The sequence below is a fragment of the Pleurodeles waltl genome, chromosome 12 (assembly GCF_031143425.1).
Source record: "Pleurodeles waltl isolate 20211129_DDA chromosome 12, aPleWal1.hap1.20221129, whole genome shotgun sequence".
Taxonomy (NCBI): Eukaryota; Metazoa; Chordata; class Amphibia; order Caudata; family Salamandridae; genus Pleurodeles; species Pleurodeles waltl.
The window spans coordinates 61,969,900-61,997,584 of record NC_090451.1 but is presented as its reverse complement, the minus strand read 5'-3'; the positions used below and the strand labels follow the sequence as shown (position 1 = coordinate 61,997,584).

At 44.0% G+C, this 27,685-nt stretch overlaps 1 protein-coding gene across 3 annotated transcripts; it reads right to left on the bottom strand.

Moving 5' to 3' along the window:
* Window positions 1–27,373, bottom strand: LOC138267960 (procathepsin L-like). 3 transcript variants are annotated; one of them, XM_069217250.1, is made up of 8 exons: window positions 27,264–27,373; window positions 15,744–15,882; window positions 14,220–14,342; window positions 13,188–13,343; window positions 8,927–9,151; window positions 4,786–4,954; window positions 2,946–3,060; window positions 1–1,707 (listed from the first exon to the last, which is right to left on the bottom strand). In XM_069217250.1, the coding sequence occupies exons 2-8, from the start codon at window positions 15,876–15,878 to the stop codon at window positions 1,608–1,610; spliced, it is 1,023 nt and encodes a 340-aa protein (XP_069073351.1). In that variant the 5' UTR covers window positions 15,879–15,882; window positions 27,264–27,373; the 3' UTR covers window positions 1–1,607. The 3 variants fall into 3 exon arrangements, with proteins under 3 accessions (XP_069073351.1, XP_069073352.1, XP_069073353.1); XM_069217251.1 differs by having other exon boundaries at window positions 15,744–15,878; window positions 27,264–27,337; XM_069217252.1 differs by lacking the exon at window positions 27,264–27,373 and adding an exon at window positions 24,824–24,911.
* Between the last annotated feature and the right edge of the window lie 312 nt (window positions 27,374–27,685).

Genomic DNA, 27,685 nt, shown 5'->3' with positions numbered 1-27,685 from the left:
AATGCCAAACACCCAAAGTTTTATTTATAAACAGCCCCTGATGCAGCGGGGCAAAATGCAAAGCACGAACAACAACAACTGCGGAAAGCATGGTACAACGCTATATTCAGGGTTCACATAACTTATTCTTTTCCTCACTCAACCCTAGTTGTCTCGCACACTTGCAAGGTAATATATCTCCCAACACTTCAACTCAGGTGGGGCACCTTAAACCTCCCAACATGGCTGTAAGGGGCGTTGAGCTTGCTGGACTCCAAGATGGCTGCTTTTTCATTGGCTATAGTGCAGCCCTCATCTTGGGTCCACATCTGACAAGCAGGTAATGGATTCCCATGTAGGAGGAATTAGAAATGGCCTGTGTTCTGTATTTCAATCCCGGCTCTAGAGTGGTTGCTTCTGAAAAGTAACAAATGGTGCTGTCCTGGCAGCCAGCTGGCAATACATTTGTACTGGAAGGGCTTCTGCTGTGTCAGTGGCAGCCCTTTCAGCAAAACCAATCCCAGCCAAACTTGCACAGATCGAGCGGCACAGCAGCAAAGATGATGGAGAGCAGTGGGTCTTAACCAGTGGTCTGGGGTCCGCGAATCCTACTCTAGGGATCCGCAACTGCTTGGAAAATTAAATAGTAATAACAGATTAATAAAGTGTATATAAATGAAGAAGCAAAATTTAGAAGTTGACATTTACGAAACGTTCCATAAATGTGAAGGAAGTTGAAATTGGAGGCTAAAAAACAACCCTGCCCCCTCAGATTGATTCGTGGGAGCTGTACGAGGGCATTAAACAGAATATGGCATGGCTGATGGGTGACCTAAATTTAATTTAGAAAAGCTCGAACCTTCCCATTATAATGAACCTTCATTTGTTTTTATATTTGTGAACTAAATAAAATATTTCGTCATCTGTGTATTTGTTTGATGAATGGTTGTTTCTGTATTTTTTGTGCATTGTTTTGTGTTGCAAATCATCGAAAATGCTTATGGAGTGGTTCCCAGCTTCCAATAATGACTCAGTGGGGGTCCTCAAGTTCCAATAATGATTCACCGGGGTTCCCCAGTTTCCTGTAATGATTAAGCGGGGATCCATAGAGGTCAAAATTTTAAGAAGCACTGATGTACAGCATGCTATGGTTTACCCCGGAGAAAAGGTAAACTGTCAGGAAACAGAAAGATATGCTCTTGGGATGAAGAAAAGACCAGCTCAGCTCAAATGGTGAAACAGCAACCCACAGGATGTTTGGAAATAACAGCCATATCATCAGATGGTGCAAGGGCATCTTCAAAATAATCGGAGGGTTTAAAAAAAAAAAAAAGGCAGTGAACTAGCTCAAGAGGGGTGTGGGGGTAACTCAGGGGCCAGACGAAAAGCCAAAATCATTTCAGGCAAAAATATTGATGCCAGTTTGGACACTGCAAGAAGCTGCAACTATTATGGGCTAGGGAGGCGTGGTTGGGCCATGGCAGCCATCCTGTCCCGAACATTGCCCTTCTTACCCTGCAGCCTACCAGGAAAATGTCAGTGACAGAATGGACAATCTGGCCCTGGACCACTCGCCCTGAAGCTCCGATGGTGCCACCCATGAGTGAGGGTCCAGCTCTCAATGACCCTCACAGAACAGGATAGATTGCCTGATTGGCCACTCCGCAGTGATTGTTGGCCCCCTTCTTCAGACGCAGGTAACCTTGTTCACCCCAATACTCTGTCCAGCTGTAGAGAAAGAGAGATATTAAGGCACTGAGTGATTGTATGCTGCTCTTCGAATGAGGTTATGTTGGACACTCGCCATACACATGCTACATACAGAGAAGCCACCAGAGGGCAACCTTAGGAAGCCATGTAGGCAGAGAACAAGTGCAGACAGAGCTCTGGTGGGGCAACGGGTGAGATGGAACAAAGAGAGTTATCCATCCATCCCCAGAAAGCAAAGTGGCTCCAGGAACCATGTAGGGAAGTTGATAAGAGCGACTGCATCAGAGGTGAAGTGATGAAAGTTGGTCATGCTAGCCCCATGGCATCGCAGCAGTGCTTAGTTCGTGCCAGTGGTAGCAGGTGATGAGCAAGCACCCTCATTTTTTGGGACCTGGACTTATTTTAAACTATTGGGCCTTGACCCAGAGCAAGAGAAAGCAAGAGAGGTCAAAATGAGAGGAATTAACAGGAAATGAAACAGGAATGGAAAATAATTTGCAAGCATGAAATAAAGATAGAGGGCGTGTACACTGGAGGAAGAAAGAGGCATGATGTGGAATCAAGACCAGGCAGCCTTGGTATTCATGAGATAAAGAGAAAGGAAGTGTTGGGGTGGAAGAAACAGACATGAGGTGGAATCAAGGCCAGACAGCCTTGGTATTCATGAGATAAAGAGACGGGAAGTGTAGGGGGTGGAAGAAATAGGCATGAGGTGGAATCAAGACCAGGCAGCCTTGGTATTCATGAGATAAAGAGAAAGGAAGTGTTGGGGTGGAAGAAACAGACATGAGGTGGAATCAAGACCAGGCAGCCTTGGTATTCATGAGATAAAGAGACAGGAAGTGTAGGGGGTGGAAGAAATAGGCATGCGATGGAATCAAGACCAGACAGCCTTGGTATTCATGAGATAAAGAGACGGGAAGTGTAGGGGGTGGAAGAAATAGGCATGAGGTGGAATCAAGACCAGGAAACCTTGGTATTCATGAGATAAAGAGGTAGGAAGTGTAGGGTGGTGAAGGAAATAGGCATGAGGTGGAATCAAGACCAGGCAGCCATGGTATTCATGAGATAAAGAGGTAGGAAGTGTAGGGTGGTGAAGGAAAGAGGAATGAGGTGGAATCAATCCTAGGCAGCAAACCCAGCATTCACGAGCACTGGTGGGGGCTCCCAAGTAAAACTATGAGTCACTGAACTTTTTAAAAAGAATCAAGAACTACATTGGTGCCATGCCCACCTTCTAAATCCTCAGGTCATACCTGTTCTTGATTAGCCAGAAGTCAAAACTCTCCTGGTTCACCTGAGAAGAGTTGTAGCCCACAACCAGCATGGCATGGTTCACTGTGCCGGTGCAGCCTGGGTCGTAGTACACACCTGCAAAACAGACCACCGCGAGGGTTGTTATGATAACACGGTACTAGGCCACACCATTACACCGCTGAGAAAACCATCGGTGGGCGCTAAACTCTGTAAATCTCCAAACTCCTCTCTGACAAGGTGATGCAAGAAGTTTCAGGGCTCAAGACAAAAAATAAATCTGCCGGCTGGAGTACCCCTGGTGGTCTTCAAAAAGGCAATTGTCTAGGCCTTTTCAATAATTGGCACCACCACCCGGTGGCATCCTACATTTGCTGCCTTACCTCACTTTATGAGCGTTGACCATGATCCCAGGCGTGAAAATGATGGCAAGCCAGCTCAGTGAGATAAACGCTTGTCACTGACACCTGCTTTGACACGCTGGTCATGAGCATTAGTCACAGTTAGGTTGCGGTGATAACTGATGGTTACAATGTTTACACATGGAAAACATTTCTGTATCAAAAGATATTTAAAAACAATTTTGTTTATTCAGTGCCCTGCATCACCAAAATCTGAAATGGTGTTTGAGCACTGCTCCTCTCCATCTCAAGTCCAAGGACGTGCTTGGTGGTTTCCAGTTAGATTTCTGACTATAGGGATAGACAAAAACCACAACAGAACTTTGGCAAACAACTTATTGACACATGTGATGAAGTATGTACTATGCTGGTATTACTGGACCTATCAAGGAGGAAGTACTTTTAAAGCCCATGATACCTATCCGAGATCATCCAAGGATAAGGACCTGCATCCCAATCATCCTAGTATATAAGGTAATTTGAGTATCTCTGCACATTCAGGACACGATCTCTCTCCTAAGACTCAAGCAAAACTTCCTGAAATCCTGAACACATGCACATCCATTTCAAATTGCCCCCAGCCTCAGTGTGTGCACCTGTGAGCACCAAGAAAAGGACCTGAGAACACCTGGATGAAGCCCACAGAACACAGGGACGCCCCAGCAGACCAAGGAGCTCAGAACCAAACGATCAGGGCCTGAGACACTAGGACAAAGACTTGAAAACACGGGCAACGCCAAAAGACCGAAAAGCTCAGGACAGCATGGTAAGGACATAAGAACACTAGGATAAGGTCCTGAGAACACCAGGACAGGGACAGGAGATGAAATAACAGTATTTGACTGGAAATAATTAAAACAAAACAATATTTCATTAATGCATTTGAGAACTCTGTACCATCATTGTGAAGGATTATCAAGGTAGATAACCATGAGGCCATCGAGGATGCAAGTAATTATGCCATCACATGAAGTTTTCCTACACCCCTCCTTTTGATATGTTCTAATATGTGGTACTGCTACTATTGGCTCAGAAGGCTGCCCAGAATTACTGTAGGGACACCCTAGGCTTTAGGGCGATGGGGTGAGTTCTCACAGGCTACAACAGATAAGGGCGACTCTGTCCCATTGCAACCTGTTAGGATATCTCCTGATATTCTTATCTGTATACTACTCCCACCTCTGAGGCAACCGTGTCTCCAAAATGTAAGAATGACAGATGTCAACCTGTCTCCAAGACCCACATGTTCCAGCAGTTGGCTTTTATTTAATCGTTACTGCTTTTTGGGACTTGTAGTCTTGGGCACTCGGCTGGACCAATTCGATCAACCTTTCAAGATTCCAGCGGTTTTGCAGGATAAATGCTCCGAACAAGGTGTCCCTGATGACATCGAGTCACCTAATAAACTAACATTTTAATTTGTACACTGGCCTTCAGTTACCTGAGTGGTAGAATCGAAAGGTGAAGAGGCTAGCGTAGACGGCCACCGAGACCGGGCCCACTGATGCCACGGCCACCTCCAACGCTGACTCGTTGCCACGCTGGACCCCGACGACAGAGGAGCAGTTGCCAGCCTTGTGGACAGGATCATATCGGCAAGTCTGGTCATCCTGTGCAAGAATGAAGACAACAATAAATAGAAGTTTTCATCTGCAAAAACAAAATGGCGTCCTTGCTGCCTTTGCCTCCAATTTAACATGTTTTAGAACACAATCACAGATCTACTGGGGTATGTAGGGAAAGGAGCACGAAGAACAAATACAAATCTAGTTTCTGAAAAAGCCTTTTTCTTGAAGCAAAGCAACCACACAATATGGCTACTAAACTGCCATGAAAAAAGCAGGCCTTTCCCTGTGGAAATCTGCATGTATGTATGACTGTGGTATCTCTATAAAGTAAACTGAGAGGAAAGGCTGTCTATGTCTCTCTCTCTCTCTGGCCCCCCTTTCCTCCAGTCCCTTATTTTCTATCTCTCCTGACATCCTCAGTGCTTTGAGGTGATCACAGAATGGCATAAAGCACTATTAATTTCTACAAACCACCTTACTAGGTCTGTATCTGCCCCTGCCATATTAGTCAGTATAGGGCCACATCTCAGGGCATGTTTACGACCTTGGTGGAGGGGATTCCCCTGTCCAAGATGTGATGGATATCCCACCTGCCGTATAGAAAGTTCCATAGGATATAATGGAACTTGTAATACAGCGGGCAGGATATCCGTCACGTTTGGGACAAAGGAATCCCCTCCGCCAAGGTCACAATCAGCCCTTAGTGTTTTAAACTTGATTATTGCCTCAATAGGTAGCCAATGCAGTGTTCTCATGGCTTCTTTTGCTGATTTTGACCTATGGACTTTCAGCAGCATTCTTGCTGCCGCACTCCGCACTACCTGTCATTTTTTATAAGGGATTTGGGAGTAGGAGGATTCCCCAAGCAATCTGGCCATCCTAATCCAGTTGATTCGTAATCAGGCCATATGTCTGGCATTTAAACTTCTCAACTCCAAAGGTCCACATCAGTTGAGAGGCCTGATATCTCCATCCGCACACGGTCATTACCTGAAGATCCCAAGAATTAGGAGAACCAGACGGGGAGGGAGAGCATTTACATATCTTGCCCCTAAACTATGGAATGCTTTACACTGAATATAAGAGTGCTGGAAAACGAACTTAGATTCAGAAAGATTCTTAAAGCCTCGCTCTTCCCTAATTCGTTGTAGATCAACCTATGTTGGGGAGCTGGTTCAATAGTTTAGAGAACCGCTTTCTTATTACCTAGCGTATGGAGGTCCTAGGGAAGCAATACGCTTTATAAAATTCTAAAACTATATATATATATATATATATATATATATATATATATATATATATATATATACACAAATATATATATTAGCCATGCTTATGCTTTTGGAATCTCAGACCTCCGTGAACGCTTTAAAGTTGCATACTGTGCAGAAAGTCTGGGAGGCATTCCACTTAATAACATATACTGTAATGACGACAAATTGCACATTGATAAATTAATGAACCATTTTAAATGCCTTGTCTAAAATTGTGTTAAGAAACTACGGTCGGCAATGTGTGCTGTTACACAAGTCCTGATGAGGGTTGTTAAAAAAACGCACTCCACCCTGTCTACAGTGATGCTTGCAGCTGATAACAGAGAAACCACCCTGCAAGCGCATTTTTAGTTTCGCCATTACGTAGCTCCTTGTATGGTAATGCTGTCTTGCATGCGGGGAAACAAGATTTGGTTAAAGGATGAGGTGTGTCTGTGATGCACATAGGAGAGACCTATCTAATGAATAAATAACCATCACTTATTGGGACTTACCCATGTTGGGCTCACAATTATTCTTCGCTAGCAGTGGTATGAGAGTTCGGCATATTTTACGACACAAATATCGTGGACAAAATATCGAGTGACAAAATATCGAAAGATAAGTGTGAATAAATGTTCTATGCCTAAGTCCACATCTATGTACCATGACGAGATACATATCATCAACAAAGATTCGGAGTGAAGACTAGTAAATATATACTTCCCTATTTGCATTAATTTTTTTGTCCCACAATATTGTTGTACTCGATATTTAAGAGTACAACCCTAAACTCTAAAGTCTTAGGAAGGCAGAAGCTCTGGTCCAAACTTCAGAAAAGAAGAACTTTGAGGAATATCAAGGGAGTAGAGCTGATTAGGCTCTAGCGCCTAGAATCAGGGCTACACCTTTGCTAATCTCTCCTTCCTTTTCTTTCTCCCAGTGCTGTGAAGCAAACTCTGCTATCACAGCGGCGTAACATAATATACATATATTATACACGTTTGATAAACAGGTTCACAGATATGAAAGTCAATCTAGTTATTATTAAGACACGTTCGACACATCAGTCACTCATTCAGTTCTGAGCTGAAGAACCTAGTTCAAGCTAGGGGGATAGCAAGAACTTCCTAGGGCAGTGATCAGTTCTGACTCCTGAAGTCGCTCCTTACCCTACTTAGTGCCCAGATTCTGAGTGGGTTTAGTTCCAATCCCTATGCAAAAGCAGGCATCCAAATTCTGACCTGCACAGTGAACAGCATATCCGCCAGTGCTTAATTTGTGCTTGTTGTTTCCGGTGCTGAGCACCGGCACTTATTTTTGAGGGCCGGGGCTTATTCTTAAGCCTCAAGCATTTGCTGCGAGAAAAAGACACATATGGGAAAGACAGAAGAAGGAAAAAATAAAAAGCGTAATAAAGGGAGAAAGTAGAAAGTTGCAGGATGAGCTGAAGGGGCAGGGGTGGCTGTAAATGGATTGAAGAGGCCCGAGATGGCTTCAGGATTACAGTGCCTCAGTATTCAGTGCTGGCAGATTTAATTACAGCAGTCTCATGTTCAAGAGAAGGGCTTTGAACACCGGCACCTCTTTATTTACAAATTAAGCACTGATATCCGCAATATTCCCCAACGTACGTCAGCAGGTGAAACCAGATGATATTTATCGGGAGAAAATGGACACAAACCCTCGAAACTTGCAGACTTCTTTCGTCAAAACACCAATTCCACATGCAATGGCCCATTTGTCCAGTGAAAGCTCAGAATATAAGATATTTACCTGGTAACAACAGCAGCGCACACTTTCCCACCACTCAGAATCGGGGCCTAAAGGCAGTGCATCATTTTGCTGTCAGGTCCATTTGGCTAAAAAGACGAAGGGCCCAATTCACAAAGGTAGTTAAATGTATGTAAAGTTACGTGAGCTCCACACTCTGAGCAGAATCCCCGCGCGGTGCACCGTGCAGAAATTCCACTACAAGTGCGGAAATTCCGCCACAAGTCCGAAGACTCCGCAATCGTAACTTTACTACACGTAAGTACCTGCGTGAATCGAGCCACCAGTTTTTTTTTTAATTACCTTGATGTGATTTATAAGTCTGTACACACTGGAAAACCCCTGAGTACCTGGAAGACAATCTGACCAATCAAGAAGGAGCAAAGACTTAAGTGGGATGGGCTTGCCATGCCTCAACTTTTCAAAGTGCAACCATAGTTCCTCCATGAAGCCCAGCTTCTCAGGCAACGCCCAAGAAATCTGGAGGTATTACCTACTAACGTATGCTTGACTGCTTCCTTACTGCTTCCTTTACTTTATTCCAACATAAGCAAGCACCGATGCAATACCCGATTAACAAAATTCCCAACCTTGTATAAGCCAATTTCTTTCTGACGTGGCTTGCGGAAGGGGCGGGGTGGTGCACGGGGGGGGGTTGAAATACAAATTAAATTAATAATTTAAAAAAAAAGGTTACCTCCATCGCCGCTCCAGCCGCACCTCTGCTGCAGGCACAGGCTCCTAACCTGCCCTGTGGCCGATCAAAGCAGCGTCAGGATTGGCTAGGAGCGCCCAGCCAGGCCGCTTCCAGGCAGACTGGGAGCCTGTCTCTGCACTCTCCAGCCCGGCAACTGTGTTGCTGGACTGGAGAGAGCCTACTGCACATGTGTGTTTGTCCGGCCCTCCTCCGCCCTAATGGAGGAGCCGCCCCTGGTGATTTCACAACTAGTTAGTTTGACTTTCAGAAGGAGTCATCTTGGCTACTTACCCGCGCCACATAGGGGTAGATTGCTTCTGGGTCAATTCCCCCGTTAGTGTGCACATACTCTAAAGCCCTGCTGATGTAACCTCCGCTGCAGCCTTTGTTACCCAGAGGTCTGGAACAATCCACCAGGTTCTGCTCGCTCAGGGACACCAGCTGCCCTGTCTTCTTGAAGATTTGTCCCTCGAGAGCCCCCGTAGCACTGAAAGCCCAACAGGACCCACAGTGACCCTGCAAATACCAAGAGGAGTGGTTTAGTAAGCTGTAAAGTAATGAGGGGTACGCAGGGGTGGGGGTACCCTGACAGTAGACCTGAGGAGGTCTGTCCAAAAGGGGTAATAGGAAGAAATCTGAACAGAGGAGACCCCAAATATAGAGGTGGCTGTAGACAGAAGATGCACCAGTAGTATTTTGACACCTTTATAGTAAAACACTACTGCAAAAACTTAGTGCAACAGGCTGTCACTTCAACACTACTATCACTTGTCAATCATATTACTACAACACTAAATTATCTTAATGAACGGTTATAGTTAGTATTAGATTACAGTTACCTATTTTAGGCTTAATTCATGTAGTTCAATATAATTTTAAGTCAGGGCTACTTAACTGCTTAAATTTAAACCAATATTAACATAAAATGAATTTTAAATTATGGGTAGGCTTATGGTTGGTATGTCTTCTCTCCATAAGTGCTAGAAAACTTTTTGACAGTCTTTGTTCAACAATGGGAAATGTTGTAAATCTATTTTTCTGCATTCTGGCATATTATTTCAGCACTGAAAAACGCTGATGCACTTTCAAGTTGGCAAACATTGAGCATGCCTGTCATTTTGTGATAGCTTTTGCTGCAGACACAAGCCCTGTTCCCTCTTCTTCCATATAGTGGTCATGCCCTTCCCCGTTGAGCTCTGGGAGGGTGCGAGTGGGGTTGGTGTCTCATTCCATGCCTTTAGAACACCTTTCAAACCCAAAAGTGAGGCTTAATTTGTAAAACCAAAAATCAAAATAAATAAATGCAGGAGCCAATCACTCGTGCTGCTGAATGCTGGAATTGTTGAATAGACTGACTAATATTAATTCCATCTCATGAATACTGAGGCTGCCTAGTCTTGATTCCATCTAATGCCAGTCTTCCACCCCACATTCCTTCTCTTTATCTCATGAATACCGAGGCTGCCTAGTCTTGATTCCACCTCATACTTCTTTCATCCACTACACGTCCTGTATCTTTTTCACATTAATACCAAGGCTGCCTGTTCCTGATTTCACCACATGCCTGTTTTTACACTTCTACACTTCCTCTCTCTTTATCTCATTAATACGAGGCTGCCTGGTATTGATTCTATATCATGCCTTTCTTCCACTGCCTAAATTTCCTGTCTCTTTAGCTCATGAATACCGAGGCTGCCTGGTGTATCTCATGCCACTTTCTTCCTCCTCCAACTCTTCTTGTTTCTTTATCTCATGAATACCAAGGCTGCCTGGTATTGATTTCATATTGTGCTTCTTTCTTCCACCCCCCACACTTCCTGTCTCTTTATCTCATGAATACCAAGGCTGCCTGGTGTATCTCGTGCCTCTTCCTTCCACCTCCAACACTTCTTGACTCTTTATCTCATGAATACCAAGGCTGTCTGGTATTAATTTCACCTCATGCTTCTTTTTTTCCACCACTCTCAACCGCCTGTCTTTATCTCACCTCTGCAGGTTATTCTCCTTCCTCTTCTACTTTGCTTCTCTCTTTTCTGCATTTTTCTCCTTTATTCCTTTGCTGTGATGTCTCACAACCAAAAAGGGGTGGCCAGAGCACCCCCAGCACAAATAAAGCAGTGGTAATCACACTGTTGCTGCAGGGCCAGTTCTCCCAGGAGGCGAAAGTCTCAGGCCCCCTGACTTACAGCAGTGCGCAGTGTCTGGGGCTCGCTACCTGGCAGGGTGAGTATCTGAAGATGCAGCAGGCAGCCCACCTGCCACACGCGGGAGCCCCCAGACCCCACAGGGAAGGAGGGGTTCCTTCTGGAGCTACACTGAGTCCACAGCACTAACAGTTTATTGGATATCCTTTAGGGGGCCAAGGGGTCCATGGCGGAAGCCCTTGAGATGTCTCTCTCCTTTCCTCATGCACCATCCTTTGACTCTCTCTCTCTCCTCCCATTCCCTTCTTCCCTTTCCCTCTACTCCTTGTTTCACGGCTCTCTCTCACCAGCTTTGCCTTGCACCTCCTCTCCATTATAGTCCCAGCTCTCCGCCTCTGCCACTCACCGTCCCTCCCTTTCTTTCCCTCGCACCCCCTCAGTTTTTCTGCTCATCTTTGCTCTTGCACACTCCCCCCTCTCTATTCTTTCACTTTTTACCCTTCTCCTTTTCTAATTGTTTCTTTCCTCTCTGCGCAACATTCTTTTTTTCAAGCCCACACTCTCCTCGTCACATCCCCTCAAGCCCTCCTTCTAGTATCTTTCTCTTCATTATTATTCTATTCTCCGTTTTGTTTTCACCCTTCTCCCTACCTTTATGTTTCTTCTCTTTTGTTCAACTCCTTGTCTCCTTCCTATTGTCTCTCTGGCTCTTTTGCCTTGCTGTCACGTGGCCTATGTTGCGGTCACGTGGCCTATGTTGCTGTCACGTGGCCTATGTTAAGATTTCCTTTGTCTCCCTCCTTCCCTTCCCTCTTGATGATAAAATCAGTATCCCTCCTCCCTTTTGCCACTCTTAGTGTCTTGCTCTTTCTGTCAATGTCCTCTCCTGTTCACTGTCAGTGCACCCTCCTCTCTGCTCTCAGCTTGCTGTCTCCCCCTCTCTCCATATATCTGTTGCCCTGGCTTCCTTGCACATTTTGATTTATTGACCACCTTGACACAGGATTAAATTGGCTTGCAGGAACTTCACACCAGAGTCAAAATAACGAGCAATGCTGATACCGGGTGAATGCAAATGAAAACCCTGTGAAACCACCAGAGCCCAAAAGAACAAATAAAACAGAATTTAAAGTGAGGAATATTGAGTGAAAATGGAGCCCAAGGACATTGGCTTCGCTGAATCAGAGATCTGACCAGCGGCCTTCAGGCAGAGATATTTCTGCAGCCTGTGTGGCAACCCACTCAGACACCTTCATGCCTGTTGAAAGGTTATCTCTACACAGGAGGGGGTCCTGCAACACTGCACAATGTGGAGTCTAGTTCATCTCTCTGACTGAGCCAATGTTTCCAGGAGATTCACTCACATATTGTAAACTAGAGGACAATGTATCGTTAATATAACCTCTATTTTTCATAGTGTCATCCCAACGTGGTCAGACAAGCAGTCAAACATGTTTCAGTCTCTATGCTTCTTCTACCTGGTCTGCTTCAGGATGAAATCTTGGGACACATTTAATCTGACCATAAGTCTTTGTCCCTTTCCCTGTTCCATCATTGGAAACATTTGCATGCCTCACCAGTTTAAGTTTTTTTCAGTTCCCTGGTTAAAAATTAAAAATCAGTGTCTGCTGTTTTGATTTAATTGTGTGTTTTTGCAAATGATGAGCTTTCCTCAAGAGCAACATTTAATTTTACCAGACACCAAAGGCTGGCTTCCCAGAACCGCCCCCTTCTGCTCCTGCCAGGATACACACAATTTGGGAGGAGGCCTCTGGGTTCTCAATGTTCGGATCCCTTGAACTCCGCTGCCTTTTCCTTTCTGCTGGAGTTTGATAAAAGCATACAAAACACTTGGAGACCCTGCCCTTCCCCAAGCACATGGACTTGACTCAATATACATTTTCTGTTTGTCACTGTTTAATTTGTTTACCCACCCTCAGCAACATGTGTGCATTGAAGCTACCATACAACTGCACATACAAAAATAATAATGTATTAAATAAAAAATATATATCTCACTGAAACGCCCTGCCCTCTCCCACTGAGGCTCTATGTACAATAGTGTGACTGGTGATATTCTGCACATATTACTGGGCTAACAGCAAAAACAGCCTCCATTGGGTTAAATGTGAATGAAGGTAGGTGTCCACTTTGATATACTATCAAGTACAGGGGATAGTCTGCTCTTAAGTGCTCCTAGTTTTGTTGAAATGAGGCACAGTAAATTAAAGCGGTTGCACAGGATCACACAATTCGGAGGGGAAGTTGGATTAAGACTCTTGATCACTATATTGCATCACAGGAAGGTAGGTCTCTTGGAAAGAGCTGTACAGAGTGCACAACATTGGTTTGTCACATGCTATCTGTTTGAGACACACAGGGAATTCATCTGCTTCATGCTAGCTCACCTGGTTCTTCACAGGTGTGACAAAGCCCTTTGCACTCCAGTTCACTGCTTTTGGCGCCTCAAAGGCTCCCGACTGCTGAGAAAGTGGCATCTCCATGTGGAGCTGAGAAGGCTCGGGCACAGCACCATTCACAAGCTGCTGGTATTCTTCGTCGAGCTAGACATGAAGAAGAGAGGTCTTCATCAGGTGGTGGTCCGCACACCATGATGGGATTCACCAGGGAGCAGCAGGCAGTGCAAACATAGGTAGTATGGCGAAGGGTTGACTTTATTGGAATCCAAGCTGACCTACATACCTTTGCAATACCCATTGCCTTCTGCCACAACACTGCCATGTTATTCCCCTCATGACCCCCCTACTGTATCCCCCAACGGTACCCTCAAAGTCCCAATGGAACCATCTCCCTGCCTCACCTCGCCCAACACTGTCCCTTCTACCTCAAGACCCTTCAGTGTCCCCCTCTGAGCACAGTCCTGTTGGCTCACTCCACCTCCACACAATCGGGGTGCTACACAACCCCAGAGTTACTCTTCCTACCACCTTTACAGCTCCCCTTCATCTCATGTTTTCCAACCTCACAATCATGTCATTCCTCTCACGAAGCCTACAGACAACACGCTGACCTGCTACACTGCCCACCCATTTTCCTCCAGAACAACCCTTTCAGCTCCCCGCGGACTCCTACAGAAATGATAACTCTCTCTGACCCCTTTTTCTGTCTCTCCTTAACTGCACTCCTGTAGCATCCCTCACAGACATGTATTTGCTCCACTCATCCAAGTTTGCAGTCTACTGTTCACCATCACCATTTGCACACGGTCTAGCCTCAACCACAATTGTGTCCTGAGGTTACGGTGAGGATGCTCAATGCCTCCACCCACTGCGTTCCTAGTCTTTCATGCACCACGTCTCCGTACCCCTCTCTCCATCCCATCATCATGGTCCTTCCTTGGCCATAACCACACCATCATCGCTATGACATCCTTGCCCTGCCGTAACAGTACACACACAGGTGGCTGCGTTGAGATTTACCAGGTCTCCGAAGTGGTTGATCCTCAGTTTGTAGCTGTGCTTGCCAAGTGTGTGCTCCAGGTTATGTTGCTCAATCTGCTGCAGGTTCTTCTCCCAGATCTGACGACGGAAGGCCTCTGCGCCCTGAAAGAAACAAGGATAAGGGAAGTCAAGGCTCTACCACAGGGCTGTTCATTGGTGGTGCACGGGGGCTGGAGCCTTGACAATTTTTCAGGATAACCTTTGAGTATGATAATCATTCCTGATCCTTAAATTCATTGAATTCAGGTTTATCTTATGCAGAGATCCTTAAACCTACGCATGTAAAAGGCCCTCTTTGATCAATGGTGGGCACCTGTGGATCACAAGATCCCTGCTTGGGCGGCATAAACTAGGCAGAAATCAGATAGCATCGAACTAGATGTATGACTGACGGGCCAGTAGTGAACCAGCAATATAGTGTAGGGTTGTGGTTTTGTTTGCTTCTGGACACAAGTGAGATGACGTTTGTGAGTGCATCACTCCCGAGTCAGAGGCCTCCCCACCAGCAACATGACCTGGCCTTGCTTCCTACTCCTCCACCTGACCCGTCCTCTTGTAGCGCCATCTTTGAGTGGGACATGGAGAGTGGGACATCCTATCGGACATCTGCCGACTGACCGCCATGGCTGCGGCTGTCCTAGGCTGCACTGATTTGAGAGAGGATTGCTATGCCAGGTTTCACATGATTCAGGTTGCCCCATGCAGGATTGGGATTTTGGGCATTGTGTTGGACTTCTTTTGTTTAGGAGCAAAGCAGAGAATGTCGGTGGAATGTGTCATCCTCTAATCGCTGGCCTCCTTACCACCTGCATAACATTCAAGCTCCTGCACCTGACGCCTCCTAGCCTCTCCTAGTAGGGCGTCCATCCAAGGCATCCAGGTGAGGGGCAAGAAGGTCAAAGGAGATATCTTCTTGTTTGCCCGCTTTGAGCCGATTGAGGCCGGAAGGGCCTCGACTCACAATCCCATTACTCTCCCCCCATCTCATCCATCTTAAATAAATAAAGCTACACCATCCTGCCTCGCCACCTTGAAAAAAATGACTTTTTCCTTCCGCATAACCACCATTCTCACCTCGTTTCTACCATGCCCTGTGTACACGGTGAACGTTGCATTACACATACGGCACATTAATTAATATAGTGATAGGAAATCTAGACACTAGGATGAATAGTGAATGCCAATGCACATCCTGGTGATGCAGAAGTCTACACTGGTGACGTCCCCTACACATACTGTGCAGGTTTCTGCTTCAAAGTGCGCAATGCTAATGTTCCCCCACTTAGGCGCAAGCCTACACCTCCTTTAAACTTTCTCAAAAGGAGGCGCGTAGCTTTTCTCTTCCCAGACCTCAATTGCGCTCCACATTGTTATGTGAATGAGTCTTATGCCCTTCCCCCACTGTTCTCCACCCTGTGCCACCCTGCCATTCCCTGTCAATGGCCCTGTAGGAATGCCCATGGCACCTTCCCCTGCTGTCCCATGCTTTCATACAATACTTACTCCCGGATACTGCTTTCCATGCACGTTCTTCCAGTTTCTCCACTCTTCGTCCAGCAATGGGTCCAACGCGCAGGAGGAAGCCGCCAACAGGACCGCCATGAGGACCGCCAGGTCCCTGAACTTCACCATGGCCATCTACCTAAAGTGAATATTCTCGGTTAATCCTGAAAAAGAGAAACTGAACCTTTGGCTGAATTTAAGTTAAAAATGCTACCACAGGTATGGTACCGGAACATAGTGGCGTAAACATCATATGACAAAAATATAGTGTCCTTAATATTGTTTGCAGAAATACTGCGTGACTGGAGTTAATAAAAAAACATATCTCCCTATGGGGCAATATTTGTGTAAACAGTATTTAGGCCACAATATTCATGTCAGACAGTATTTTTTATTATCGTTGTTTTCCCGCGTATCTGCTACTTCATCACCAAACTGGTACTAGGTTGGTTCTGTCTGGTCCAAGTCGATCTAGGACATGGCAGTAGTCCACGCTGGGAGAGGTAGGCGCCCTGCCCATCCGCTTTATGCAGCATCTCATTTAGAATGAAGAGTGCGGTGGTTCTCCCAACAGCACAGTTGCTACTGTCCTTTTCACATAGAATGACCAAGGACACCACCTTTGTTCAGTCTAGAGTAGAGATTGCAAATTCTGCTTTCCTTGGCCTGCCCAAAAAAGTCCTACTTTTACAAAAAGTGCAGAACACTTTAATTAGAGGTGCCTTTAATCAAAAACAAATTGATTCATTCTCCAATTATCTGTGTCATTTACCCAGGCTTCCAGTGGATAAATTGATTCTCAGCCCAAAATATCTAGTAAACATATTAAAAGTAATATGTGCCAAGGAATCTAAGGTCTGAAAACAAAGTAATGTTCAATATCCCATCTACAAAAAGTATTCCAAATGGGGAGCAAGACACTTCCCTGTCTAAGCATGACAATTCTAGAACACACGCTGGCTTAAAATGCGCAATGAACCATCACTGCATACATTCTGAAAATCTCTTAAAAAATGTTTTTTACCCTATAAAGTGGCTTCATATTATGCCCTTATCTATACTCGCAAATGCAGATTTGTTTTGGCCAAGGCTCTTTTGGAGTGTATGCCGCACTTGAAAATTAACTTAAATTAAGAGTTTACAGAAGCTGCCTTTTGGAGATACTCTCCAGTGTAGTTTTGTTCATTTACAGAAACCAGCTTGTTTGTGAAGTTCCGCTCTTCAGTTTTCCTAGTTGGGAAACCAAACTCCCTGATGGCACTCTGCCCTTTAGTATCTCTGGTTTACAAAAGCTGTCTTGTTGGTGGTATCCTTCTCTTCAATATTTCCAGTTTACAGTTATGTCTTGTTGGTGGCAGCCTGTTCTTTTTTTTTTTAGTATTCCTACTTTACATAGGAAACGTTGTTGGTGATTTTCTGCTATTTTTTATTTACGTTTCACAGTAGCCAACATGTTGGTGGTATCCTGCTCTTTAGCGGTCCTAAATTGCAGTAGCTGTTCTTTGGTAATATCCCATTCCTTAGTGCGCCTAGATTACAGAAGCTGCCCTTTTGGTGATGACTTTTCTTTAGTATTCCTAGTTTACAGAAGATCTCTTAGAACCTGTCCTTTAGTATTCCTAGTTTACAGATGATGTCTTGGTGGTGGAACCTGTCCTTTAGTATTCCTAGTTTACAGAAGATCTCTTGGAACCTGTCCTTTAGTGTTCCTAGTTTACAGAAGATCTCTTGGAACCTGTCCTTTAGTGTTCCTAGTTTACAAATGATGTTTTGTTGGTGATGCCCTGCCCTTACTATTCCTAGTTTGTAATTGGTATCTTGGTGGTAACCTGCTCTTTACTATTCCTAATTTACTGGTAATGTCTTGTTGGTGATACCCTGCTCTTTAGTACTTACACTTTACAAATTATGCCTTGTTGGTATTAACCTCCTTCTTAGTATTCCTAACTTACAGATGATGTCTTCTTGGTGATACCCTGCTCTTTAGCATTCCTAGTATACAGAAGATGTCTTGTTGATGATACCCTTCTCTTTAATATTCCTAGTATACAGATGCTGTCTTGTTGGTGATACCCTGCTCTTTAGTATTCTTAGTTTACAGATTATGTCTTGTTGGCAATACCCTGCTCTTTAGTATTCCTAGTACACAGATGCTGTCTTGTTGGTGATACCCTGCTCTTTAGTATTCCTAGTTTACATATGATGTCTTGTTGGCAATACCCTGCTCTTTAGTATTCCTAGTATACAGATGCTGTCTTGTTGGTGGCAATCTGCTCTTTGGTATTCCCAGTTAACAGGAGATGTTTTGTTGGTGACACCCTGCTCTTTAGTACTCACAGTTTACAGAAAAAGCCTTGTTGGTGATAACCCTTTCTTTAGTATTCCTAGTTTACAGATGAGGTCTTGTTGGTGATACCCTGCTCTTTAGCACTCACAGTTTACAGATAAAGCCTTGTCGGTGGTAACCCTTTCTTTAGTATTCCTAGTTTACAGATGAGGTTTTGTTGGTGATACCCTGCTCTTTAGTACTCACAGTTTACAGATAAAGCCTTGTTGGTGGTAACCCCCTCTTTAGTATTCCTAGTTTACAGATGAGGTCTTATTGGTGATAGCCTGCTCTTTAGCATTCCTAGTTCACAGAGGGTGCCCTGTTTGTGGTACCCTGCTCTTTAGTATTCCTAGTTTACAGATTGTGTCTTGTTGGTCATATTCTGCTCTTTAGTATTCTTAGTTTACAGATTATGTCTTCTTGGTGGTACCCTGCTCATTAGTATTCCTAGTTTACAGATGTTGTCTTGTTGGTGATACACTGTTCGTATTCCTAATTTACAGATGAAGTTTTGTTGATGCTAAGCTGCTCTTTACTATTCCTTGTTTACAGCTGGTGTCTTGGTGGTAACCTGCTCTTTCGTATTCCTAGTTTACAGGCGATGTCTTTTTGGTGATACCCTGCTCGTCATTACTCACTGTTTACAGATGATGCCTTGTGGGTGGTAACCTCCTCTTTAGTATTCCTAATTTACACATGATCCCTTGTTGGTGGTGCCCTGCTCTTTAGTATTCCTAGTTTACAATGTCTTGGTGGTGGTACCTAGTTTATGGTATTCCTAGTTTACAGATGATGTCTTGTTGGTGATACCCTGCTCTTTAGTATTTTTAGTTTACAAACGTCTTGTTGGTGATACACTGCTCTTCAGTATTCCTTGTTTACAGTTGGTGTCTTGGCGTATTCCTAGTTCACAGGCGATGTCTTGTTGGTGGTACCTGCTCTTTAGTATTCCCAGTTTACTGATGATGTCTTGTTGGCGGTGCCTGCTCTTTAGTATTCCTAGTTTACAGATAATGTCTTGTTGGTGATACCCTGCTCTTTAGTATTTTTAGTTTACAGACGTCTTGTTGGTGATACACTGCTCTTCAGTATTCCTTGTTTACAGTTGGTGTCTTGGCGTATTCCTAGTTCACAGGCGATGCCTTGTTGGTGGTACCTGCTCTTTAGTATTCCTAGTTGACAGATATTTTCTTGTTGGTGATACCCTGTTATTTAGTGTTTCTAGTTTACAGTTGGTGTCTTGGTGGTAACCTGCTTTTTAGTATTCCTAGTTTACAGGCAATGTCTTGGTGGTGGTACCTGGTTTATGGTATTCCTAGTTTACAGATGATGTCTTGTTGGTGATACCCTGCTGTTTAGTATATTTAGTTTACAGACGTCTTGTTGGTGATACACTGCACTTCAGTATTCCTTGTTTACAGTTGGTGTCTTGGCGGTGGTAACCTGCTCTTTAGTATTCCTAGTTCACAGGCGATCTTTTGTTGGCGGTACCTGCTCTTTAGTATTCCTAGTTCACAGGCGATGTTTTGTTGGTGGTACCTGCTCTTTAGTATTCCCAGTTTACAGATGATGTCTTGTTGGCGGTACCTGCTCTTTAATATTCCTAGTTTACAGATGATGTCTTGTTGGTGATACCCTGTTATTTAGTATTCCTAGTTTATAGTTGGTGTCTTGGTGGTAACCTGCTCTTTAGTATTCCTAGTTTACAGGCGATGTCTTGTTGGTGATACCCTGCTCATTAGTACTCATAGCTTACAGATGATGCTTTGTTGGTGGTAACCTCCTCTTTAGTATTCCTAATTTACAGATGATGTCTTGTTGGTGATACTCTGCTCTTTAGCATTCCTAGTATGCAGAGGGAGCCTTTTTGGTGGTGCCCTGCTCCTTAGTATTCTTAGTTTACAGACAATGTCTTAGTGGCGGTAGCTGTTTTTTTTTTTTAGTATTCCTAATTTACAGACAATGTCTTGTTGGGACACCCTGCTCTTTAGTATTCCTAGTTCACATGTTATGTCTTGTTGGTGGTACCTGCTCTTCAGGATTTCTAGTTTACAGAGGCTGTCTTTTTGGTGATACCTTGCTCTTTATTATTCCAAGTCTACAGATGATGTCTTGTTGGTGGTACCTGCTCTTTAGTATTCCTAGTTTACAGATGTCTTGTTGGTGGTACCTGCTCTTTAGTATTCCTAGTTTACAGATGGTGTCTTGTTGGTGGGAACCTGCTCTTTATTATTCCTAGATCATAGATGAGGTCTTGTTGGTGGTACCCTGCTCTTCAGTATTCTTAGTCTATAGATGTCTTGTTGGTGATAACCTGCTGTTTAGTATTCATAGTTTACAGATGATGTCTTATGGTGGTAACACATTCTTTAGTATGCCTGGTTTACAGGTGAGGTCTTGTTGGTGATACTCTGCTCTTCAGGATTCCTTGTTTACAGAGGCTGTCTTGTTGATACCTTGATCCTTGGTATTCCTAGTTTACAGATGATGTCTTTTTGGTGGTACCTGCTCTTTAGTATTCCTACTTTACATATGATATCTTGTTGGTGGTACCTCCTCCTTAGTATTCCTAGTTTATAGATGATGTCTTGTTGGTGGTACCTGCTCTTTAGTATTCCTAATTTACAGATGATGTCTTGTTGGTGATATCCTACTCCTTAGTATTCCTAGTTAACAGCTGTCATAATGGTAGCATCCTGGCGTTTTGGGGTTCCTAGGTTTCAGAATCCTCCATGTTGGAGGCATCCTGTGTTTTTGGTGTTCCTAGGTTTCAGAAGCTGCCTTAATGATGGTATCCTGCCTTTTGGTGTTGTTAGATTACAGATGCAGCCTTCATGGTGGTATCCTGCATTTTTGGTGTTGCTGGATTGCCAAAACTGCCTTGTGGTGTTCTACGTTTTTGGAATTAGTAGATTACAGAGGCTACCTTGTTGGTGGTATCCTTCGTTTTTGGGGTTCTTAAATTGTTAGTGCTGCTAGATTACAGAAGCTGCCTTTTTGGTGGTGTCTACGTTTGCTGGTGGTATCCTATGTTTTGGTTTGTTGGTGCTATCATGCGTTTTGGGTGATCCTAGATTACAGAAGCTGCCTTTTTGGTGGTGTCTACGTTTCTGGTGGTATCCTTTGTTTTTGGTGGTAGTATATTACAGAAGCAGCTTTGTTGGTGCTATCATGCGTTTTGGGTGATCCTAGATTATAGAAGCTTCCTTGTTGGTGGTATCCTGCACTTTTGTCCTCCTAGATTAAAGAAGCTGCCTTGTTTGTGGTTTCCTGCTCTTTGGTATTCCTAGTTTATAGCTGTTTTGTTGGTGGTATCCTGTTCTTCAGTAGTCCCAACATGCATTGGAGGTGGTATACTGTTTTTGTTTGTGTTAGTGAATGAAAGAAGGCTTTGATTGCACCCTTCCCTGCAATGATCCTGCTTTATAGAAACAATCTTATTTGTGAGGTTCAGCTTTTCAGTATTGCAGTTGACATCAGCTGTATTGCAGGTGGACTTATGCTTTTCTAGTTATAGTTTGCAGAACCTGCGCTGTTAGTGATTCAAATGAAAATGGTGTGGGGGAGATAGTAAAAAGATAAACCATGACAAGTCGTTTTAATAGTCTGGTTTGTCATTGTGCCTGTCACCAGACAATTCTGTGAGCATCTCTAGAGAGTGGCTCCGCCCATATCTTAGGAGCCAGGAGTACATGTTTTGATTGGGTAGAAGTTGTGTACTTCCACAAGAAAGTGCTTGCCCTTCACAAAGCTGTGATTATTTTAGTTATCCAGCTGCCTGAACTTTCAGGGGCAGACACCTGGCATTGTAATGCTATTGAAGTGTTGTAGATAATTTGCGGTGTTTTTCTATGGCAGCAGCATAGATGGGAGGGGGCAATAAATGATCTACATAAACTTTTAAGTCTGGCTTGACAGTTCAACTGTCATATGACCTTTTAACCAACACCAATATTATTCTACAGTGCTTTGCTTCTACACAAATACATATCTATTCTCATGCTATCTGCATGTAATGCTTCACATTACCATGCATTTCTTTAAAGCCAGACCTATTGGCATTGCCAATGCGTATCCGTTAGTGGATGCAATAAATCTCAAGGTGGCACCTAACAAATGTTGCCAAAGTATCCAAAAAGTCTAGCCAGTAAAGGAGGGATCGGAGTGGGGACCAAGGCCGATTCTTCTGGTAAAATCTCTCCCAACAGGAGAAACACAGTCTGACAAGGCCAAGTGATCAATATACACCTTCTCTGCTCTTACGCACCCCTTTTAGTTTGTATGCACTGCTCCTAAGTGGACTGGTCCGGAACTCCTTAAACAACATTAAGCTTTGCAGGATTTCTGCTTCTTTTTTTCAAATCCATTCATCACAGCTTCAGCCTTTTTCGGTATATCTTTTTACCATAGTGAATTTTTAGTAATTACAACACCCACCCAGAAATTTGTAGACTACATCTCGACTACCTCTGAGAAGGATATTTGTTTTAATTAAATTTAGGGTAAGCTTAAAAAACTAGTAACTGAAGTGCTGAATGAAAAGTTTGTTCGCCGGAAGCCCTGAGCGTTGCCTCATCGAGAACACAAATGTAATGTACCTCATTAGAAGTGAGGAGTCAAATGTTTCACTTCAAGGTCAAACAGGCAAAATGTGACTTCTTTGAACATACAGAAGTCAACCATTAGGAATTCAAGACTGGCAGAGGAGCAGCATTGGGATGCTAAAATTGAATAAATCAGGACCCTGGAGCAGGAACTAGTTTACTCTTCTTACTGGCTGAAATAACACTATGTTTCCCGGATTTCTCCCCCCCCCCTCCCCTTTTGCTAGTGGGCAAGAGAAGGTTCAGAAATGCAACCATCATGTAGGTTTGTCCCTGCCTTCCGCTGATCTCTTGCACAGCACTCTAGTACACTTGTTCAGAGGTAGTTGTAAACTTTCTAACCTACAAAGCTAGAAGTAATTCTTCTGTTGACTCTAAACATTTTCACTGTTAAAACTGTAGAAGTAAATTATTCAATAACAAAAAAATGGAAGTCAAAAGTTAGAAGCAAGTGGAATCCATTGGTTTTAAAATTGTTGCCAATAATCAGAGTTTCATCAACAGGAGCATCTCAGCTAATATATTAATTCATCATTTGCCAACTGTCTTGCTTCTTCGTGGTTCCTAATTTTGGACACTTTTGTCTGTTTTGCCTTCAGAAGGTTGAAAGAGTACCAAACAGCTGTGCACAGTGAGGTAAATGACAAGACAGGGCCCTTAGTAATTCACCCTCTTGGATCAGCCTTGAAGTCTTACTCAACTTGCCATGTTTGCTTGTTTTTGTTTACGTCATTCTCTTTCCTCACCTCTACTATCCCCGCTCCCCCCATCCCCATATATATATATCTCTCTCATGGATCAGGTACACTTGAGTCCGTTTGTGTGAATATTCTACATTTTCTGAGGAGGAGCCTTTGAACGACCTTCAGCGCTACATGAAACTCGAGCACATTGAGTAACACAACTTTGGTTTGTGTGCAACTCAGAGTACTGTGTGCCTGTGGAGAACAACCAGCCCCATCCTAATCCATCTGTACCCTGTTCCTAAAAAATCTCTATTTTGTACCCTGCATCTCTACCAAGTATCATGTTGTCTTCAGCCATCTTTGTTATCACAGAATGCAGAAGCTGCCTTGGTTGGGGTACCCTACGTTTTTGATATTAATAGATTACAGAAGCTGCCTTGCTGGTGGCATCCTATGTTTTTGGTGTTGGTAGTGATAGGACGCCATATTGTCTTCAGTCACCTTTGTTATCACAGAATGGACACAGTATGATTTCCTTAAATGCAACATTCAAAGCTGGTACATGGAGTACAGAAATATTTTGGGTTCTCTAATAGAAGATCAAAAACTGTCACCGACCCTTGCTGGAATAGCAGCTGAAGCCCTGCCACTTGCCAAGACAGGCAATCCACTTACTTTAAGGCTTGTTCCCAGGAGTAGTAATTACAAAACAGTGAAACACCTAAAACTTTAAATATATCTTCCCTAGAGGTATCGTAGAAGAGTCAGCCGAATCATGAAACTATCAACCTCCCAAGCTGCTTGCACTCTAAAAAACGTATAACTGAGATGCCTTGAAATCTTCAACACTACCCCCTCACCTGGGTCCACAGTACACCTTCCTGAGGACGCGGCTGAATTGTAACTCTAATACTGTGCAGCTGCTCATAAGAGTCGGGTGCATCCTCCAAACACCTTACCCCGTCCACAGTGATTCCCCTTCTCCCACCTGCAGGAGTCAGGTATGTGGATCTGCTGAAACACCACCTTTGTTGTAAGATCTCTTCAGTCACAAATACAAGTGTCGGATTCCTCAGAAACACACACAAACGGCTTGCATATGCCCGCCCTCTTGACTTCCTCATCAGCAAACTCTTGGTCACCTCTGGGTTCTACCCGCCTATGTACAGTCACCCTATCTAGGCTTGCTTTTTTTAATTTTTTTAATTTATATAGAATAGCAAAGGTAAAAAGATCACCCCGGGGCTTAGAAACAACCTGATGTCCTTTCCACATCCTGTCCTCCATGTTCTATACACTTGGGTCTCTCCTTCCCTTTCATTTACCGGGTTCCCTTTAATAGCTTGTGGGTGGTCTCCTTCTTTACAGCTCTTTCCTGACTGGCACTGCCATTGGCTGACATCTTTGGGAGACAGAAAGCTCAGTCAGCCCTATGGCCAATACACTCTTCTGTGTACTCACCCTACAATCCAGGTTATACATCTCCTTCAAGGAGGCATCAAGGCGGCCCTTCAAGTGTCTCAAAACACCCTTGCTGAACCAGCTAAAGCAGAAACTTGGGTCTTCATTTTCCTTATCTAGTTTAACAACTTTTAAAAGTTTCCTCACAACATCACATGGCTATTTACCAACATCCTGAACCCGTGAACCGGGGCCGCTCTGTGCTCAAAACACGTCTGAGAAACCTGTGGTTTGCGAGTCAGAGCATGAAATGCTCTAGCAACAGCAATACAAGCTTTGAAGCGCGGGGGCCACACAGAGTTACTGACACACTCCCCTGAGAAGACTGCAAAGCAGGAGCAGTGACCCATCATCAAAGAGGAGCATAATCCAAGTGCATGTCCTGTAGGGCGGAGTCAGGGGCATTTGTGGGTGGGCGAGCGCATGTCCTGTAGGGCGGAGTCGGGGGCATGTGTGGGTGGGCGAGCGCATGTCCTGTAGGGCGGAGTCGGGGGCATGTGTGGGTGGGCGAGCCAGAAGGAGGGCAGCGTCATTCGAGGCCCTAGTTTAGAATTTAGAAGCACAGAAGAGGACACAGGCCCATATGGTAATAAAGCATCCATGGTTTCTAGGAAGGCCCAGAGCCGACAAGCAGGAAGGCACCTTCAAGGGAGCTTACAGACCAACGAGGCAACACCAATATCGGAAGTGCACTACACAAATGACAAATATACCCAAGGTGGCATTTTCTTTCTAGTCAGAACTGTAAATTACCATAATAAGCCTCCTCCAGACACAAAAGCTATTGACCTTGGGGGGTCAGGTGTTCTCTTAGATGCAAACAACAAATGAGCCAGACACAACCTATAGACTTGGTGTTCTCTCAGATATGACCAGAACATGGGCAGGAATCTAGGAAACCACAAGGACATTTGCAAACTTTATGTCGATTCTAGTATTGTTTTTTTACCCTAATCGATGTACAATAATTAACTAAGAGCAGATCCACACATATAGGTCAACAACTTAATTGCAAACTTGGTCTCATGCTTTATCAATTAAACAATTCTACAGTTACTTGGTTCGTAAGTACTTTGTAAACCTAGTCAACAATCGCTTTATCAAGAAAACCGGCAGGAGAATAGCAGCGTTCTACAATAAAAGCAGCACCTGGTTTCACAAACCTGACCTGCAAGATATGGCTTCACTCAACTCTAATGATGAAGCTCTTGAGTTCCTTCAATTCGTCAAGCGGCCCACTCACTCTACTGCTCAAAACTACAATGGAATTATAGTCTCAAATGGGCTGACCTTAGTGACTAAAAAGGACATCCTAATGGTTGATCATATATCAACTTTAACCATCCTTCTTCACGCACCACCACCAGCATCCTTCACAGATAGATTTACCAGACCGTGGAAAAATGTGAACCGGGACACATTGGGCTGTAGAACCTTCTCTCTCAGGTCACTGTCCAAATGTTTGACAAAGTGGTTCCCCTGAAAACTTTGTGAAACAGGCCACACCCATCAGAAGGTGCATGGCTCCACTCAGTTGTACAACTACAATAAAACAGAACCAGAACCCTTGAAAGAGTGGAGAAAAACCTGCAACATACCCATGAGCAACGTATTACAGAGGCAGAACAGAGAATATAAAGCAGCCATAAGCATGTCCCACTATCACAGCACAATGCAGACAAATCACACACTAGAATACAAAGCTCTTCGAAAACATCACCAAGTTTTGTCACCAGTCCACTTGCTCAAACTATGAAAACTATTATTGGGAGCTCCTCAACTCATGAGCAGATAATTGAACACTTATAGAGAGCTTTTTCACAAATGTTCCCTTTCTAAAACTACTCAAAACAACATTCTCCAAGTTCCAAATCCTCTCAATAAAAGAAACTACTGAGGTAGTCAAGTCTATCGTTCATTGGATCACCAATTGACCCATGCCCACCCCAAATGTAACTGAAAGTATCCTCCACACATCAACTGAGAAAATCATTAATTCGCCCCTTCCAGTTGGAAAGCTCCCAAAAGAAGCCTAAATTTCATACATTAAGTCAATATTTAAGAAGCAAGGACTTGAAGGATCAAACCCAGAAAACTATGAGCCAAATTTGAATGCTGCATTTCAAGGGAAGTTAATTGAAAAGGTCTGAAGTATATGCTGGGCACAGTGCACATACCCAGACTAACCCCTTCTTAGTGTTCGGTGTACCATGCACATGCTCACGGTACCACTGAATAGTCAAACAGCGCTGTGTGCGTCTCCATGCAGCTATCCAAACACGATGTATTAAAGGATTACATGATCAGACCCCCACCGCCCCATGAATGGTGTGTTGTGTACAGTCGACATGTGCAGACTGACCCCTGTGTTCACACCTGAGCAGTGAGAAGGGTAAAGTACACATGCCAACACTCACCCCTGAAAAAAGGCGCTACTCACCTTTGTCTCCCCTTGTTACAACCTGCTGCTATCGAGTGCTGCTACGAGTGCAGTTAGTGCCCGGGACCTCAGGCGCAGAGCAGAACATTAGAGCTGCTTCCGCATTCGCACGCCTGACCACATCTACCACTTCCCTTACTCCCACACCATCACCCGATCAAAAAACACAACTGTAGTGAGGCCATCAACTACCACCTACAGCATTAGATTAATAGTTTGAAACAATTTGAAAAGCATTAGTTTGATCCTTTTAGTATGAAAAACATTCAGTATAAACACATCAAAAAATAGTTTGAAATTCTAACTTTGGCAATTAATACTAGTTACCTTTACCACAACCTTGCCCTGGTTGGCCGGGCCTGGAGTTAGATCTTCACATCTGCCTACCTGACACGATTGCAACAGAACTGGTTGGGTCGAAT

Coding starts and splice junctions, on each gene's coding strand:
- LOC138267960 (XM_069217250.1), bottom strand. CDS start 15,878: ATGGCCATGGTGAAGTTCAGGGACCTGGCGGTCCTCATGGCGGTCCTG. Junction 13,344..14,219: donor TCAACCACTTCGGAGACCTG/GTAAATCTCAAC, acceptor CTTCATGTCTAG/CTCGACGAAGAATACCAGCA. Junction 1,708..2,945: donor TTCTGGCTAATCAAGAACAG/GTATGACCTGAG, acceptor CTTTCTCTACAG/CTGGACAGAGTATTGGGGTG.